The sequence below is a fragment of the Eptesicus fuscus genome, chromosome 7 (genome assembly GCF_027574615.1).
Source record: "Eptesicus fuscus isolate TK198812 chromosome 7, DD_ASM_mEF_20220401, whole genome shotgun sequence".
In the NCBI taxonomy this organism is placed as follows: Eukaryota; Metazoa; Chordata; class Mammalia; order Chiroptera; family Vespertilionidae; genus Eptesicus; species Eptesicus fuscus.
Window position 1 is genome coordinate 42190068 of NC_072479.1, and position 19193 is coordinate 42209260.

Sequence of the window (19193 nt, forward strand, 5' to 3'; positions counted from 1 at the left end):
ATATTTGAAAGCTGAAATTATTCTTCAAAAATATTAGCAGTACCTTTCTCTAGATGAGATTGATTTGTCATTTCATTCTTCTTGCTTTTCTATACTTACTATATGTCTACCCTGAAACACTTTCCTTTTATAAAAAATTTTAATAAATAATTTATCTATATGATGTCAGTTTTACAGTTTGGGACTTAGAGATCAAGTGATTCTATGACCAATGTATACTCTGCACATATACAGTGTATACTCTGTAACCCACACTCCCCTTCAAAGTCCCTGGTGCACACATCAAACTCCTTATTTATCTTTCTATCCTTTCAACAATTATTACAGTGCTCAACATATACAAAGTAGAAATATATTACATCAAGATGTTCCAGAATGCATTTCTGGGATAAAATGTGACTGTCCTCTATTATATTTAACTAGAGGTCTGGTGCCCGAAATTCATGCACTCGGTGGCGGGGGATGGGGGGGGTCCCTCAGCCCGGCCTGCACCCTCTTGCAGTGGTTCTTAGGGCAGTGGTTCTCAACCTTTCTAATGCCGCGACCCTTTAATACAGTTCCTCATGTTGTGGTGACCCCCAACCATAAAATTATTTTCGTTGCTACTTCATAACTAATTTTGCTACTGTTATGAATCATAATGTAAATATCTGTGTTTTCCAATGGTCTTAGGCTCTGCAGTTCTCAACCTGTGGGTCGCGATTTACATTACGATTCATTAACAGTAGCAAAATTACTGTTATGAAGTAGCAACAAAAATAATTTTATGGTTGGGGGTCACCACAACATGAGGAACTGTATTAAAGGATCACAGCATTAGAAAGGTTGAGAACCACTGCCTTAGGGGATGTCCAGCTAAGCCAGCAGTCGGACATCCTTTGCACTGCCACAGAGGCAGGAGAGACTCTCGCCACCGCCACTGCACTCACCAGCCGTCAGCCTGACTTCTGGCTGAGCAGCGCTCCCGCTGTGGGAGCACGCTGACTACCAGGGATCAGCTCCTGCATTGAGCATCTGCCCCCTGGTGGTCAGTGCACATCATAGGACTGGTCGACCAGTCTACTGTCTGCCCCCTGGTGGTCAGTGCACATCACAGCGAGCGGTTGAGCAGCCTTAACATATCATTAGCATATTATGCTTTGATTGGTTGAACGGCCGACCAGACACTTAGCATATTAGGCTTTTATTATATAGGATTAACATGTTAAGCGCCATGTCAATCACCGGTGACTGATACTATACTTTCCATCCAGAAGACAAAACAGGCTGGGCGCTTAATGTGTTAATCACCATAATAAAGGAATTCTTTAAATTACAAAGAACAGAATGAATAAAACAGTGACTTTCAAACAGAAGTCTCTTTAAATAAAATATTTTTTTGAATCCCAATATGTAAAAACAGAGTCAACTTAGTGGAGACAGAAGCTGATCCTGTCCACTCAGCCCTCTTCTTTGCTCCCCACAGATTGCTTGGAAGTTTGAAAATTATAATTCAATACATTCAACTAGCCCCACATGCTGTGTCAGAGCTAGAAGAGAAAGCAAAAACACATTCGATCTAGTATTTATTTATTTAGCTTTTTTTGTGACTATAAATTACAATCACTAGGACACTTGTAATTCATTATAGTGTGTTCAACTAAAGGACGAGCAAACACAGCACAGGCCAGTTTAAAAGAAATCACAGTACTTCTTGGTGTAATTTGCAAAAGGGGGGAAAAGTCCTGGGCCCACACCGTGGAAATAAATATCACGTAACCATGAAAATATTCAGCCATTTTCCAGGTATCAGGGAGGTTCGTGCATGGTCCCAGGCAGAGGATCAGAGTTCCTCTTTGAAATATCCCAGCTTGGCCAGTGACATCTCTTTTCTCAACTGCATAACCTCCCAAAACATGTGGTCAACTATACAAACAAAAGAGAGACACATAAATTATAAAATACTATCTTAATTATTTTTAATTTGTTTCAATGAAAATTTAAGATTAACTCAAATGCCAGTTGGCATTTCCTAATGACATACCTAATTGCCTAGACATTCCATCACTGTTTCACACTATTTTCTTCATATACTTGTGAGCATCCCAATTTTATTAATAAATAAGCAGTACTCACCAGTTTACTATCACTATTTATTAAATATATCAGTGACTGTCACACTTTAGTCCAACAGAAGGTATACATTTCACTGTCCTGAGTAAATGGCAATGCTGTTGCCTTCGTAAGTAATTACACTCAATGCTCAGTTATGCAAGAGTTATCTAACTTCTAGATCTTCTTGCTCTAGTTTGCTACATCTTGGCCATTTCACTTTTCATTAATACTAACAGAGAGTGAAAAGGAAAACAAGAGACAGTCCAGAGAACTCAGTAACATTCTTTGTGCCTAATAGGGAAAGTTTTATATATGGCTCAAATTAGAAATAAAAAATGTAGAGGGTGATCTGTAAATTTCCATTAGCTCTACTTGTGTGAGGCCCTCTGTAAATAGAAAAAAGATGGCTCTATATTTCAGACTATAAAATCTGACATATGATCAGATTAGACTGATTTAGAGCAGTGGTTCTCAACCAGGGGAGATTTAGTCCCCAGGGGTTCATTTGGCAATGTCTGGAGACATTTTTCATCGATGGCATCTAGTGAGTCAAGCCGAGGGACACTGTTAAACATCCTACAATGTACAAGATCATCCCCCACAACAAGGACTTACCCAGTTCAAAATGTTAACAGTACAACGGCTGAGAAATGCTCCTTTCGCTTTAACTGCTCTAAATTCTTTCTGGCACAGGCACAGATAACAAACAGATTTTCACATTAATATTTATTTACTACAAACCCACACAGTATATGATGTGCATCAAATACTGTCAAGTAGAAGAGTGATGGAAACCAGAGAAGAAACTACTTTTATCACCATCACTCATGATTCTTTCTATTTACATAAATTATCTTTCAGCCTTCCCTACAAAAACATTTCTCATTTTAACAAGGAGAAAAAATATGCTTGACACCTGAACATAACATAAATCCTCTGTTCTCCAGCTTAAGTCACATTATCCACCAAAGGGATTCAAAAAGACTTCAATTTTATTTAAGTCATAAAAAGTATTGCACAGCTTAAAGACTATTTTTATGCTACACAGCCTTTTGAAATTTAACAGAGACAGGTTTCCACCTTTATTCTTTTAGGCATTAAAATCTAATTATATGGGATTCTAACTAAATATGACTGTTTTAGTATACCAGAGCTTGAGAAATGCTAATCTATGTTATTATGGGCATGACTAATTTTTCCAGAGAATTAAGATTCACTGGTTTACCTGATAAAAATAGAAGGCTTCTTATTAGTTTTCAAGTGTAAAAATATTTTCAGTGTCTAAAAAATATATAAACAGACATTTTCCCACAACTTCACATACAAACTGGCATGGCCTTGTCCTCGCCATGTGTGTGACTTCTGGTCTAAAACAATCATGTGTACCTATGAAGCGCTGCTTTAAAGCTGTCAGGCGCATCTGTTTTTATGCTGGTACGTAAGACATTGGGCTATAAAACCATCATTAACCATGAAAGACACAAAAACACTTGCATGAAGGTGGCTCTCCTGGATAGATCATCTGCCTGTTTCTGCTCATTTAGAACACAGCAATCTTCATTCCATTCAGAATTATCCTCATGACTGCTTTATTAATGTGAAAATACAGGACAAAATTGCTAGCTCCTCAGGGTTTTCACCAATTAAAATAAATCTGACCATGTCTAGAGCTTGCTCATTTTTCTCTCTTAAGGAGTAAATTCAATGAACTTTGTACTCTTCTCACAGTTACTAGCTGGTTTATATATGTCTTAAGAGTTAAAACTGAGCCTGCTTTAAAACTCAAAATTAGAGTAAAATGAAGCAAATATAAGGATTAAACTCAATATGTTTTAAAAGAGACATTTGTACCCAAATTCTCCACACATTTTATTAGAACTATAAAAGAGACTCAATATAAATATACCAATAATAAAGTTTATTTGAGCATTACTACTGTGCCCTATACTTTTTACTGAACTGTTATATAAATATTTCATAACTAGAGACCCGGTGCAGGGGGGAAGGGAGGCAGTGTCCCTCAGCCCAGCCTGCACACTCTCGCAATCCAGGACCGCTGGCTCCTAACCACTCTGCCTGACTGCCTGATCACTCCTAACTGCTCACCTGCCTGCCTGATCACCAGTAACCACTCTGCCTGCCTGCCTGATTGCCCCTAATCACCTCTGCCTGCCTGCCTGATTGCCCCAATCACTCTGCCTGCCTGCCTGATGCTCCCCTAACTGCTCGCCTGCCTGGCTAATCACCCCTAACCACTCACCTGCCTGCCTGATTGCCCCTAACCACTCACCTGCCAGCCTGATTGCCCCTAACCACTCTGCCTGCCTGATCACCCCTAACCACTCTGCCTGCCTGCCTGATCGCCCCTAACCGCCTCTGCCTCGGCCCCCGCCATCACGGCTTCATCCACAAGGACATCCAGAATGATGTCCAGAAGGTCTTTCGGCTGTCTGGTCTAATTAGCATATTATGCTTTTATTATTATAGATTATTATAGAGGAATAAAGAACTTACCATCCTGCTGTTTCACAAGTCCCTGCTGAATATATCGAATGTATGTAAAAAAGTTACACACAGACGTGATCTAGGGCAAAAGGAGAAAATGTCATAAATATCAAATGTCTCATATCAGTGAGCTTTATTAAAATTCATTATTACATTACTTACCCTGTATCTACAAAAAGGAGAAATATAATAATAGTTGCTTGAATCTCCTAATTTAATTCTGTGTTTACAAGATTTACTCTGGCCAGTGAGAGCACATTTTCTGTAAAAGAATGATACATTTTAGTTTTTAAAAATTAAAGGCATTTTGCCCCTACCTCTGTACAAGCTGAAGACAACAAATATTTGAGAACCTACTATGGACCAGGCACTGTTCTAGATGCTGGGCTATCAAGATGAGAGAGACCAAGTCCCTCTCCTTTTGGGGTTAACATTCTAGTATAAGCTTAACAGCCTAAAATTAACAGTGGTCTAGAAATAGAAACTAAATGTTTTAAATATATGTCCTATCCTGGAGCAAATTTACATATGAGTAATCTGATTCAGGAAGCTCTGAGCTTTCCATCAGAACTTCAGCTTCTGTCTGAGTTGGAAAAACACCTAATGATGATTACTCAAGTCTCAGAACATGTTACTAATGCTTTCAGGATAACAGCTTCCAGGTAAGGTACTTTCTGGTGTGTTTGGTTGTTTACATGCATTTCATGTGGTAGCTAGACCTGAGAAATACAAAGGAATACAAAATACTGAATCTTAACAATTACATAAAGGGTGCATTACATTTAGACACACATCCCTTCTATTTACATAATATAAAATCTACATTTGGTTGGAATCAGGCTGTAAACCTCTTGAGGGCAGGAACTGTATCGTATTCGTCTTTAAGTGCCTGGCACCAAGCATGTTTCTGGCTGTTGGTTAAGTGATAGCCCACCTGTCCCTCACTCTCCTGCCCAGGATGAAGCTGGCTTGTCTATCTGGCTGGACTTGCAGCAGCTCAGCTATCCCTCTAGTAAGTTAGGAGCTCGGTTGAGTACAACTACCATCCCTATCAGTGTCAAATTACTGTGGCTCTAGGTAAAATAAAGGGGCCAACAGCATTTTATATGACATTACAAATTAAATAGTAAAGAAAAATATATTAAATAAACATTAAATTTCAGCTATACTTATAAGAAATATGACAAAAATGTGTCTCCATATAAGGAAACACATGGAAAATGTATATTTAACACAGGATAATTTGGGCAGTGGCCATTCCAATCACAAAATAATTTTTATCTTTTCAAAGGAATCTTGCCTCATTGCTCCTTTATTAGCAAATTCCTTTAATGATCTATAAAAATGTTTTTTAAAAACACTGAACTATTAGCTGGGGGAGGATAGAAGATTAAGAAATTTAAGGCACAAATGCTGAAAGTCTTTGGAACTTCCAAAAGTATAATTTATACGAGAGAAAAAAAAGGACCATCAAACTGATAAAAATCAATGTATACACAATCCTTCTGGAAGGAGAATATACCTGTTTGACTACTATTTTGTCTAATTTTGAAAGGCTCTGCTACAGTGACTTTAAATATCAAATTTTAAAATAATAAAGTATTCAACTTATCTCATTTTTAAAGCCATTTGTAAACTGTCACAGCCAATATATTTTCATTTGAGCTGGGATTCAATGCTAAGTCTTCCGACCTCCAACTCCAATGTTTTGTTAACATGCTGCTACACTATCTCAGTATCTGTTAACAGCTGTAGTCCCAAGATTTCAAATCCTTGCTTGCCATTTCACTTGCGATGTCCACAGTTTAAACCCAGACCTATCGCCTTCCCAAAGCAGAGCCCTTCCTACTCATTCCCCAAAGGCCACATCATTCTTCTAGTCAGTCATCTCTAAGTCCTTTGTCTTTGACCATCCCCTCTACTACTGTCTCCTAAATTTTCTTTCTTTAGATTTGTCACATCTTTCCTCTCCATACACTCGCCACCCTCTGAATACACCGTTTCCTTGGTTTGAGGCTTTCACAGTCACATGTATTGTTCTTTTTCTATCCAAATTCCACCTATGCTTCAAAACCTCAGGTCAAATCTCCCTCCCTCCAAGAACAGTCCCTGATCACCACCACTGGACTGACTGCCTTCCTCAAAACTCCCACAGCGCCCTGCTGTTCACTTAGGGATGATCATAACCTTGTCCACGACAGTCCTGGCCGAGGCCACACGTCACATTTCATAAAAGAGGGACAGTATCTGCCTTCAGGTGTTCTCCCACACAATACGCACTAAAACACAAATGGGCTTCTGGCCCTGTTCCCACAAGTACAATATCCTAAGTAGGTAAACTGTTCCCTGATTACATAACTATTTTACTAAAATACTATATAAATCCACTTTAACTGATATCCTCATTTGTCATTTGCACATGTGTGATATATTATGCAAGCACGAATTTAAAATTTTACAATAAAAAATATTACATACTATGTTTAAAATATGTTTTAACACAGCCCTTAAAAGCACAAAACTGCTCGCTTTAATGATCACAAACACTTGGGTGTTTGTGGAGGCATAGAATTTAAGAATGTAAATACCTTCCCCAATTTCGGAGGCCACAGTGCTACAGGTGTGGCACAGAGGGAAGTGTAGAACAGGACACAGCTCTGGGTGGATATGCAGCTCACAAATCGAAGGCATGACCAAGTCACCCACAAATGATTACCCAACTACCAGCACTATGTGATCCTAGTGAGACTGTAATTTGCATTAACAGGAACAGGATAAATCATACACCTCCCACAATAGGCTTTAACCAGACCTATGGTGAATCTCAACCAGCTTTTTCCTCTTGTACCTTAAAAATGACCCAGACAAGAGTCTTCTTTCCAATCCCCTATATTAATCTAGTTCTAAACCACCAACTAAGCAGCTTCCTCAAGATCTTTCCAAGTCACTTTTTAAACAGCAGTGCCAAAAGTTCTAGGTCCTGTTCATTTCGGTCTTTTTTCCTCCTCGGACTGGATGAAAAAAGCCTGCCCTGCTATGAAATGTGGGAATCTAACCTCTAAAGATTTATAAGTGCCGAATCTCTCACAGGTGGAAGACAGAACTGATTATTTACCAAAGTGGGAATCCTTTATGACAGCATGAAAGGAGAGGGCTAATTAAGTCGTTTTCATGCTTGATAAGACTTGGTCTAAATCACTGTCTTCCCAAACTAATTTTGATGGTAACCCTGGGGAATAAATACTTTACACAGAAACCGAGGACATAGAACTATATATATATATATATAGGGTGTCCTAAAAAATGTATACACATTTAAACAGTTGATAACTCAATTTTCACTCCTTTTCAGGTTTAACTGATTTGAAATAATGGGTGAAGCCTGACTAAGCTTTGAACAAAGAAATTTATCCTAAAGTGCCACTACTTTTTTTTATGGGGACACATAAAAGACAAAGTTTACAATACAAAACTGGCAACAGTCAATGACTTGAGGGTGCACAAATCAGAACGAAATGATTCTTAATGTTTGTGATTTCTTGATGTTTGTGATTCCATTGCTTCACATTATTAGCAGTGCTTGGACCAGAATGGTCATCAGTTTGAAAACAGGCATTGATTAAAAAAAATTATTCACTTCTATAGATTCTTTTAAATTTTGAAAATGAACTGTATGTTAATAAACACTGACTTTATAATCATTCAAAGTGTGTATACATTTTTTGGGGACACCCTGTATGTATAACAAACAAAAATTGTACTTATAACCCACTAAAGCAGGGGTGGGGGATGTCCGACCCACGGGCCATATAAAGCCCAGGAAATCATTTGGTGTGGCCCTGTCAAGACAACCACAGGCAGAACTCAAAATTCAGTAAATCTAGGAGCTTTTTCATAGCAACATTTATATATATAAAAACCTAAGTGACCAGCCAGTAGCTATGACACGCACGGACCACCAGGGGGCAGACGCTCAACATAGGAGTTGCCAAGTGACAGCAACTTTGCAGAGCGCCCTCTCGCACTCCAGGACCCCTTGGGGGATGTCAGACTGCTGGTTTTGGCCCAATCCCCTGCAGGCCAGGCCAAGGGACCCCACCAGTGCATGAATCTGTGCACCGGGCCTCTAGTATATTTTTGTAATTAAAAGGGCTCCTCTGTGATTCTAATTTGAAATGCTATGTCCCACACTCTCTGGAGACTTGTGCTTGAGCTGCACAGGCTCTAAATAGAAAACTAACAAAACATTTAACCACATTTAAAACTAGAAAAACTAAATAACTCAACAAGTACAAATTTTAAAACTCAGTATCTTCCACAGGACAAGGTTTTGAAAACATACTTTGGTCCTCCACATTCGACTGCAGAAGCTTTCACAAATCGAATAGGTTGTAATCCCACCGGTTCAATGCTTAGAGTATTGTTTTCCACAGCCTCCAAAACAGCTGAAGCCAACTTAAAAAAAAAAAGTATTAGACATTATGCTGGCAGAAAAATATCAAATTTGTATTCTACAGTCAACTTATTTTTAAAATTCTTTCTCCAAGTTCCACTAGCTTGGCCTTAGCCAAGGGGAGGGTGGGGGTGGGAGGAGAGAGACAAAACTACGTAACCTTGGTTTAAATTCTTTTATACAATTCAAACGTTGTTATGAAAGGCAATTCAGTTACAGCTAAATAAGTTTTCTCATTATCTGGAAGAGGATTAAAGGCATTAATTCCAATCTCTGTTCAACCTTCCTCACAATTAACATCTACTGTTAATGCAACTTCAAAATGAATATCATAATGCTTTATTTTGCTAAATATATGCAATTTTTAATATTGGTCATTCATAACACAGCAACATCTTACCTTATAATAGACACATATGCAAATTGACCGCACCTTCGCTACGCCCAAGCCACGCCCACCAACCAAGCCATGCCCACCAACCACGCCCACCAGGAAACCGTTGCAGGGACGTTGGGGTGTGGCGGAGCCCAAGGCCAGGAGAGGCTTTCCCGGCCTTGGGCACCAGCGGGGAGCCTGCACGGATCGCAGGAAACCACTTGGGGTCGGCTCCTGCGATCGGTAGCAGGGACGTTGGGTGCGGCCGAGCCCAAGGCCACCGCCCGGGGCCAAGCCCCGACCCTGAAAGAAGGCAGAAGGCGGTGGCCACAGCCAAGGCCTGGGTCCCCGGTGCCAGCAGAAAACTGGTGCAGGCAGCCAGGTGAATGAAGGTCTATTGCACGAATCTTCGTGCAAACGGGCTACTAGTATACTAATAACAGCTATGTATTTTCTGAACATGCATTTATGTGTACAAGAGTCTACAAAAGAATTAACAGAATTATCAAATATTAAATGCCCAGATGGAGATATTAGCAACTAATAAACAACAGAAGAAACAGGCAATGAAACTCCCGTGTGGCAAAACTATTAATACTCAATGACCTACCTAAAACCAGGCACAGAGCAACAATTAATAACATGTCTATGTATCAAGTGTTTTACTGCTCATCTTAACATCTCCTTATAAGTAACGTTATCATTAAATCCTCTGAAGACTTCAACATAAATAAGACCTTAGGATTAACTATCTTAAACACTGATTGGCATGATATTTACATATACACCTTCCCCAAACAAATTAAAATTATGATCTTATATGTGTATAGGGCCTTATATTTTTAAAAAGTGTTTGTCTATCTACCTCATTCACTTCATTTTATCCTCTTAACAACTCTGTGCTATAGACAAGGAAGGCATTTTTTCCCACTTTAAAGATGAAGAAACTAAATATAGTTTTCATCTTGTACAAGTAAATTCAACGAATATCTTAGAGTACAGAAGTTCCCTTACACTGAAGCCTGGACTGAGAATCAAGAATAAGCCCTGCCCCCAACACATATTTAATACTTCACTCCAATGCAACACACTGCAGTGTGAATGATCCTCTGCTCAAATAAGAAAAGATGTTCAGCACTTGAATGCCAAGAAATTATGATCCTGATATGGAATAGGAAAAATGGTAAAACATGACATTTTATAACTTATGTATATAAGAGTTATTAAAATATATAATGTGACTTAATGAAAGGTACAGAAACAACTCTAAAGCATTCCTATTACATTTTTTTTAATTACCTCACTTTTGGAGAATGTTAAACATGGAAAGATATCTTCCTGATAGATTTTGTCTAAAAAAGGACACGTTCTGTCCATTGTGGGCTCATCCTTCCAAGATCTGAATTCATTATACAGAGACAAGTCAGCCTGGCAAACCAAAAGAAAACACAAAATAACTTGTTAAAAAGTACAAATATAAAATTACTTTATAAACCAAAACCTATTTAAACATTACTGAAAAGAAATGCTCTTCATTTAAAATAATAAATTGAACCATTCTTGATTAGTTATAATACCTGGTAGCAATTTTTCTTTTTAAAAAAATCCAAACTCCCAAATGACTAATTGGCCCTTTTCAATGTACCCACTATGGTATTTAGTGATGCTATCATTACCCCTCCCAAAAATTAATGTAGAGCTCCTCTTAAGATACATGTGCACACTATCCTAAATATAAAAAATGATGACAAGTCTTTTCTGAAAATAATCAAAAATTAATTTGGACTCTAGTTAATTAAATAAAATGTTTGAATAAAGTAAGACTGACTAAATTGTGAAACCAAAAGTTTGGGGTTAAAAATTATGCTAATTGTTCTAATATTATCTGAAGGCATTTCCAAAGGAATTTCCATAGTGTTTATTGTATAAGCAGCAAGACTAAAAGAAGTACACATATAAGCCTCCTAAATTGACTAGCTTAAAATATAACATTTATTTAGATTTCTTTTTTTGGTATATGAATATCCAGTAACCACCAACTGAATAATCAAAAATAATCCAGATTGGCACTAGCCTTCCTATTCACTCTTCCAGTTGTCCCTCTCTTTCCCTCCTCCCTTTTAACTAATTTTCCCCAAGTATTTTTTTCACTACAGATTTCCTAGTCTAGCTTAATACCACCTGTGAACACACAAAGCTATACCTCCCCTCAGCCACCCAAACAAAGTAGTGTCCCTCAGCCTCCTGCAGCTCTGAGGTGCCCTTGTCCAGAAGCACTGCACACTGTAAGTGAGGCCCTGACACACCTCTGACTTCTAGGATAGCTGAGACAGAGGTGCTACCATCTACAGGAAAGTAACAAAAGGCTGAGTGTATCCAACCTATCCTACAGACTTTCTTTTAAGGTGTATAATGGCAATCTGTGAAATTTTTTCATCCCAATCCATAAATTCCTTGAATCAAAGCTAAAGGCAAAAGGATAAAAATATTAGCACATGAGTAATACTTACATTTTCAAATTAATTTTCTTTGTCAAATTTACCCTTTAAGGCAGCAGTCGCCAACCTTTCGGACCTCACGGACCACCAGTGGTCACAGACCACCGGTTGGCGACTGCTGCTTTAAGGGACATAAATGCCAGAGCAGATAAGTGGTGCTTTAAGGAAAGATTCTAGTTTAAAGGCAATAACTTAAACTATTTATTAAAAATGGACTCACTGCCAGGAACTATGGTAAGCACTTCATAAACATTTAATACTCACAGCTACATGAGATAGATATTATGATCTCTGTTTTATAGAAAAGGAAACTGGGGCTTAGAGAGATAAAGTAAGTTGCATAAGATTGCACAGCAAAGCACTAGTAAAAGTTCAAGTTCACATCTAAGTGACCGCATAGTGCACGTGGGTGCGCCTCACTCACCATGACTTAAATGTTGTGATTGTCATGACTGAACGCTCTCACCACATTTTCTACACAAACATATGTTTTACTTTCTTTTGGATTGCTATATCTTTTATTAAGATGTACATGGGTCAAATGTACACGTTTCCTTTGTCTAATAAAACATTTTGTATTCTAATGTTTTGGTATGTTTTCCACAAAACATTAGGATACAGGATACATCTGGAAAGCAAAAAGTTATTATTTTGAAGTTATATACTGCCTATTCATATTTTAAGGAATTTCATAAACTAAAAACAAAACTTTAAAATATTCCATGACAAAAACATTTCAATTTTGTCAGTGTAAATGACAGGAAAAAGGTTAAAATTACAAACATTGAGAAACTGTAGCCAAAATACAAGTTGTACCAAGCAATTAAAAATACTATTTAAATTAAAAGAAATTGAAGTTATGACTAAAAAAAGTTCCTTAAATGTTTAACAGAAACCAACATGAATTTTATATTGTGTTTACAGTCAGATTTGACAAGTACTGAATTTCTCTCTCATAGCATCTTTTGATAACTAAACAAAATATAATCCAATTAAAATATGTAACCACCTTGGTTATTCAGTTTAATAAAGTCCTGGCCTCCATGTAAACATTTAACTGAATGAGCACACATAGCTTCTTGAAGATTAATGGGCTTGAATTCCTCAATGTTAAATACAGCTTTTAAAAAAAAATGGTGAGGGGACAAGAAGAGGTAAGCCAAAGAACTTATATATTTACCAGAGCCCCGGTGCACGAATTCATGCACAGGTAGGGTCCCTCGGCCTGGCCAGTGATCGGGACCAATAGGAGACCAATTGGGGCTGACAGGCCAGCCAGGGGGAGGAACCGCGGGAGGTTGGCCAGCCAGGCCCGGTTGGGGTCTATCGGGGCCAGCCAGCCGGGGAGAGGGACTACGGGAGGTTGGTCAGCCGTGGGAGGTTGGCTGTGGGAGCACACTGACCACCAGGGGGCAGCTCCTGTGTTAAGCTTCTGCACCTGGTGATCAGTGCGCGTCACAGAACTGGTCAACCGGTCATAAAGGTCGCTTAAGCTTTTCTATATATAGATATGTGTAGCCCATAGACACAGGCAATGGAGTAGTGAAGACCTGGGGTGGGAAGGGGGCTGGGGGCTGGGAAGAGGGAGGTAAATGGGGAGAAATGGGAGATATCTGTAATACTATCAACAATGAGAAATATTTTCTTTAAAAAAAAAACTAAATGGAAGGGCTGCTACATAAATTACTGATCAATCCCCTTGGAAATGCATTCTCATCACATGCAAGGATTAAATAAAAAATATTTTACAATTATATAATTTTTACTCAAAACAGCTCAAAAATAATTCCACATTATCTCAGTTATCTTTACATTTTTTTAAATGATAAGGTTTCCATTAGTTCTATTTTTTGTTGCTTAATTATCTAAATTAACTCTAGGACTTTAACTTCTCCCAGAATTTAAAAGCAACATACTGTTCTTCAAGAAATCATCTTATTTTCACACGTCTTACTTTCCTTATTTTGTTTAAGTGCCCTAGCAATGAATTTTAACTAGCCAGATCACAAAAGCTACCCACTCTCCTTTATGCAAAACATGACAGTTTGCTCCTTAAATGAAATATCGAGATTAAGACACTTACCAAGTTTTCAGGAGGTACTCCAAGGTCAGCCAGGTAGAGAATGGAATTGAAGAATCCCTGAAAGCAGCCAACTCTAGATTAAGCCTCCCCCATCTTAATACTGCTAGAAAATTTTGCTGGCAAAAATCATAACTGACACCTCAGTGATGAGAATAAGTAAGTATCAACAGAGTCAGAGGGAACAGTCCTTGACGAGTTACCTCTTTGCAGTCTTTTACAAATGGCTGTATCACATTGAGGTCCTGGTGACTGCCACTCATAGCACTGCTTGTACTTTTATTTCTTGTATGCCCCTTTTTAAAAGGGGTCTTTCCACCTGGCAGAGGCTCCTGTGTTGGTGATGTTGGAGAACTGGACAATACAAGTGTCTTCAATGCAGCTACTTCAGCTTGAAGTACATCAATCTTGAAAAGAAATCAACATAATTTCATAACTAAATGCAGTTAATGACAGAGGCAGCTAAAGGTTAGCAATTTTGTTAAAACACTTTCCTTTCAAAGGTGAAATGTAAGTTTCACCTGTATCTCCTGGGGATTAATAAAAGGAAAGGAAAGCTAAGTTTTTTTATGTTTCCACATGGTTTGTATTCAGCTGCTATTCACAATGTCAAGTGATCTTTAAAAATTATCAAAATGTCTAACATTTATATTCCTGAAACAGTAAACTCTAACATTTCAGTGAATTAAGAAAACAAATATTAACTTTAAAATGTGATCATATAATCCTTTTGATAATACTTGTGATTCACAAGCCTTTGAATCATTTGGTTCTACTATGAATGGGCACCGAATGTTCATTATTAGTCTACATAGTAGCTATTTTCTCCTATACAGTTTCCTATAGTTTCTCACATCTTCTAAAATAAGCACTACTTTACAATCAGAACAAAACCAGTAACTGGTACAGTATCTTTAAGACAGTAATCACTAGGAATGGGAAGAAGGCCCAGATGGTGGCAGCCAGGGTAGGGTCCTAAGAGTCCGAAGGCTACAAAGGGCAACCAGAACCTGGTGCTGCTGAGTGCACAGATAGCCTCCCACTTTACCCAGGACCAGACCTGGGGCTCTATCCCAAGACCCCAGAAGAACGGTCTGCCGCTGCCAAGAAGTATATGCGGGTGGAAGACTATGAGCAGTACCCGGATGATGGCTTAGCATATGGTGTCTCCCCAAAGCTCCGTGACCACTCACAGCACATGAGGGATCCATGGTGTGACTGGACCACCCAGACCTGAGACTGAACTGGGGTGAGCTGATTCACTGGGACTGAAATGTGTGGATCAAGAACCATGTGGACACGGCCCCCAGGCCTGTTTCTTGGAATCTCATGTGTAAGCACCTCTTCAGCTTCATGGCCTTCATGCTATTCATGTCTTGGGTGGGAGAGACTTACCCCTCCTACCAGCTAGTGGGCCTAAGCAGTATTCTTATAATAATCTGAACTGAGAATGAGGTGGCGATCCCACATGGAGCCTGAGCAGGTGGTTCACTATGAAATCTGGGGAAATTCATGGGCTTTGTACCCCCTAATTGACCCCTTCATTACCAGAGATTTAACCTCAATGAAATCCCTAATAAAACAGTTCTGTGGTTAAAATAAAAAATAGTAATCACTAATTTCTTTACATTTTACGCTACTCCAAGCAGTAAAAACTTACTTTTCCTTGTGCTTCTTTTAGCTGTTTTTCTGCTGTTGCCTGCTTGACATTTGCTTCTCTCACCATCTTATGAGCTTCCTGAAAAAGTTAACATCTCAAATTTTGGAAACTAAGTATTTAGCATTTATTTTCAAAAATCTCTTAATAAGTGATTGAAGCAAAGATATACTACCAAAATTTAGCCTGAAAATAAGTACGCAATGTCAACTACTGAAATAACAGTTGTCAGCAGATAGACAAACTATTAGAAATTAGAAAGAGGTACCTTTTTTAGTACCTATTACCACTGAGGCAGCCAAGCTGAGGTCACTCCATCTGATGATGGTTGAATAAAGGACTGTGAATGTGATGAAGAAAATATATGACCCATATGTTAAACCCAACTTCTCTGAAGTTAGGTTTTTAAAACTTGATCACTGTGTGTGTGTGTGTGTGTGTGTGTGTGTGTGTGTGTGTATTAGTTACAGCAAAAACATACAGAAGGGAGAAGTAAAAATATTAAATCATCTATAGTGTTGCAGTTTACAGAAATTAAGCTGAGAAGCCATAGAGATTTCGATTTAAAAAATCCACAAATGATATGAAGTAATGACTTTGTACAGAGCAATCTAAAGAGATAAATCAGTTTAATATTTAATGGGGTCTTAATTTTATAGTGCCACAAATAGGAAACTCCAGGTATTTATCTTTTATTCATATATTTCTTCATCAAACATTTATTCACACCACCTCTGCATGAGGTTCCATTCCAGGTGCTCATAATATACTAGGAAAAGTCAACCTCCCTGCTCTCAAGGATCTTACATCCTGATTATGCTCTAATAATTAAAATATCTAACCAAGAATTCTGGGTATATTCTAAGTGAGGTATGAACTTTTATAGTTTTCTAAGAAAGAGAGGGATATGACTGAACTTGTATTTCTAAAAGATTACTCTGCTGTATGGAATAATCCCTATGAAGAATTAATGATGGACTGGAACAGTATATAGGGTGCTCAAGATAGTCCCCTGGGATGTAGTTTAGAACTCCGATTTGCAGTTCAGGGAAAAGAAGAGAGGAGGAAGGGGGAGGGAAGAAGGAAACTACTTTCAAGCTCTTTAATAAATGGTGTGACAATGACACCCTCACCAGGTCTGTCTGCTACCCAGTGGTGGAGTGGAAGAAGGGAAGTTCTCCGTTCAGAGTTTGACAGTGGCTCTCCTATTTGTTCATTTGCTTTTACAATATTTTTGTTGTTTTGTCAATCCTCACCCAGGGATATTTTTCCATTGATGTTTAGAGAGAGTGGAAGGGAGAGGGAGAGAGAGAGAGAAACATCGATTGGTTGCCTCTCACATGTGCCCTGACCAGGACCGGGGATCAAGCCTGCAACCTAGGTACATGCTCTTGACCAGAATGAACCTGAGACTCTTCAGGTGCACGCCGATGCTCTATCCACTGAACCAAAACTGGCAAAGGCTGCTTTTACAGTATTATAGTGAATTGTGGTTTTACAGTACTGTGGTGAATTGCAGTGCCCATGAACATGAATTTACACATTAAATAAAAGAAGCTTTACTATCAAAGCTTTATAATGAGATGAAATTAACTGTGAAAATCTCCCACTAACAACTGTGCTAGTTATTTTGTGTCAAAGTCCTCAAGAGCTGTCAAATTTAATAATGAAGTAAGCATTTTCCCTGTGAAAATAACCAATGTTTCAGATTTGCTGAATTTTTCTGAAATGATAAGCAGCTGTCAATAGTACTGTTGGCAAATATTTTCAAAATAACACACGTATCTAATCTGACTCTTCAAGAGAAGTGACATTTTAACTATAAATGTAGGGTAACTCATGCTATGTAGAGAATGTTTGTTTAAATGTTTAAAAATGGAGAAACTCTGCTTTCACTAATAGTAAACTATGCAACTTGGACAAAACCTCCCACGGGGGAACAATTAAAAGAGCTGGACATTTATTTTTTAAATGTTTGAAGGCATTAGAGAACAAATAAAACAGTGAAGGACTCGGGGACCAAGATCCAACAGAAGATGTAAACCCAGAAAGTGAGCTGGAATTAGGGGTGACTTTTCCCCTGAGATATAAAGGACACAGTGGAAAGACACAGCACACGTGTAATTGAAGTCGCAGAAGGAAAGAAAAGAGAGCTAGAATGAGGGAGAAGCAGTCTCTAAAAAAGTACCATATAGGATTTCACACGCTGACAAAAGACATCTGGTTTGGCTCACTGGGTAGGGTATCTGCCCACAGACTGAGGGGTCCCTGGTTTGATTCCAGTCAAGGGCACGTACTTCGATTGCAGACTCCATCCCCGATCCCAGTAGGGGTGAATGCGGGAGGCAACCAATCAATGTCTTTCTCTCTCTCTCTCCTCTCCTCCCTTCCCCTCTCTCTAAAAATCAATGGGAAAATAGCCTCGGGTGAAAATTTAAAATAATAATAATAATAATAAATTTTAAAAGTTTGAAATTTTTCCTATCACTTTATCACTCTGTAGCTGAAAATGACAGAAGTACCAGGAGTCAGCAAACTTGTTCTATAAGAGCCAGTTAGTAAATTTGGCTTTGTGAGCCATACAGGCTGTTGCAACTACTCAATTCTGCTGTTGCAATGTGAAAGCAGCCACAGACAATAAATACAGAACAAATGAGTGTGGCCATTTCAATAAAAATATATGGGCACTAAAATTTGAATTTCATATAGTTTTCATAGGTCACAAAATATTCTTCTTTTGATCCCCTGCAACCATTTAAAAATGTAAAAACCACCCTAACTGGTTTGGCTCAGTGGATAGAGTGTCAGCCTGCAGATTGAAGGTCCCAGGTTCAATTCCGGTCAAGGGCATGTACCTTGGTTGCGGGCACATCCCCAGTAGGTGGTGTGCAGGAGGCAGCTGATCAATGTTTCTCTCTCATCGGTGTTTCTAACTCTCTATCCCTCTCCCTTCCTCTCTGTGAAAAAAAATCAATAAAATATATTTTAAAAAAAAATGTAAAAACCAATCTTTGCTCAAGGCCATACGGAAGTAGACATAGACTAGTTTTACCCTGCAGGAAGTAGTTTGCAGACCTCTATTCTACGTAAACATTCAAATCTTTATACTTACAAACTTTGAAAAGAGAATTTTTAACCTAATTCTCCCCAAAGTACGAGTTACTCCTAATCTTCTGATTAGTTTGCAAAAACAATTTGTTGTTATTAGAGAAGACAGAAATTCAGTAAATTCAGTAGAGACTTTTCTGAAAAAACCTTCATGTAACTGTCAATGGAAATGAAACTTTAGTATAATTATTTAAAACAGGGAAAGATATACTTCTTCCATTTGGATCAATATGTTTGTTAGTTATCAGCAACATTAAATATAATTTTTAAAAAAACAAAATAAAACAAACACAAAAACACATTTAGAACAGAACTTAATCTGGATAACAAATTGTTAATACAAGATTTTCAAAAACAAGGTAATATATTCAATCACACTCTTCTCACTAAATACAGGGGTGAGCAAAAGTAGGTTTGCAGTT

The 19193-nt window shown here is 38.3% G+C and overlaps 1 protein-coding gene and 1 pseudogene across 4 annotated transcripts in view; one reads left to right on the plus strand and one right to left on the minus strand.

The window, feature by feature from the left end:
• Positions 1-1552: 1552 nt before the first annotated feature.
• The window catches only part of RAB3IP (RAB3A interacting protein), a 36977-nt gene continuing 19336 nt past the window's right edge, over positions 1553-19193 (minus strand). For 3 of the 4 annotated variants that reach the window (XM_028131218.2, XM_008155562.3, XM_028131224.2), the window contains 7 exons: positions 15667-15744; positions 14210-14413; positions 10728-10856; positions 8942-9054; positions 4762-4861; positions 4609-4678; positions 1553-1905 (listed from right to left, as the gene is read on the minus strand). In XM_028131218.2, coding sequence (XP_027987019.1) covers positions 1823-1905; positions 4609-4678; positions 4762-4861; positions 8942-9054; positions 10728-10856; positions 14210-14413; positions 15667-15744 — 777 coding nt within the window. In that variant the 3' untranslated portion in view covers positions 1553-1822. The remainder of the gene's footprint in view (positions 1906-4608; positions 4679-4761; positions 4862-8941; positions 9055-10727; positions 10857-14209; positions 14414-15666; positions 15745-19193) is intronic. The other variant, XM_008155563.3, reaches the window with a different exon arrangement.
• Positions 14447-15603, plus strand: LOC114227782 (NADH dehydrogenase [ubiquinone] 1 beta subcomplex subunit 8, mitochondrial-like; annotated as a pseudogene).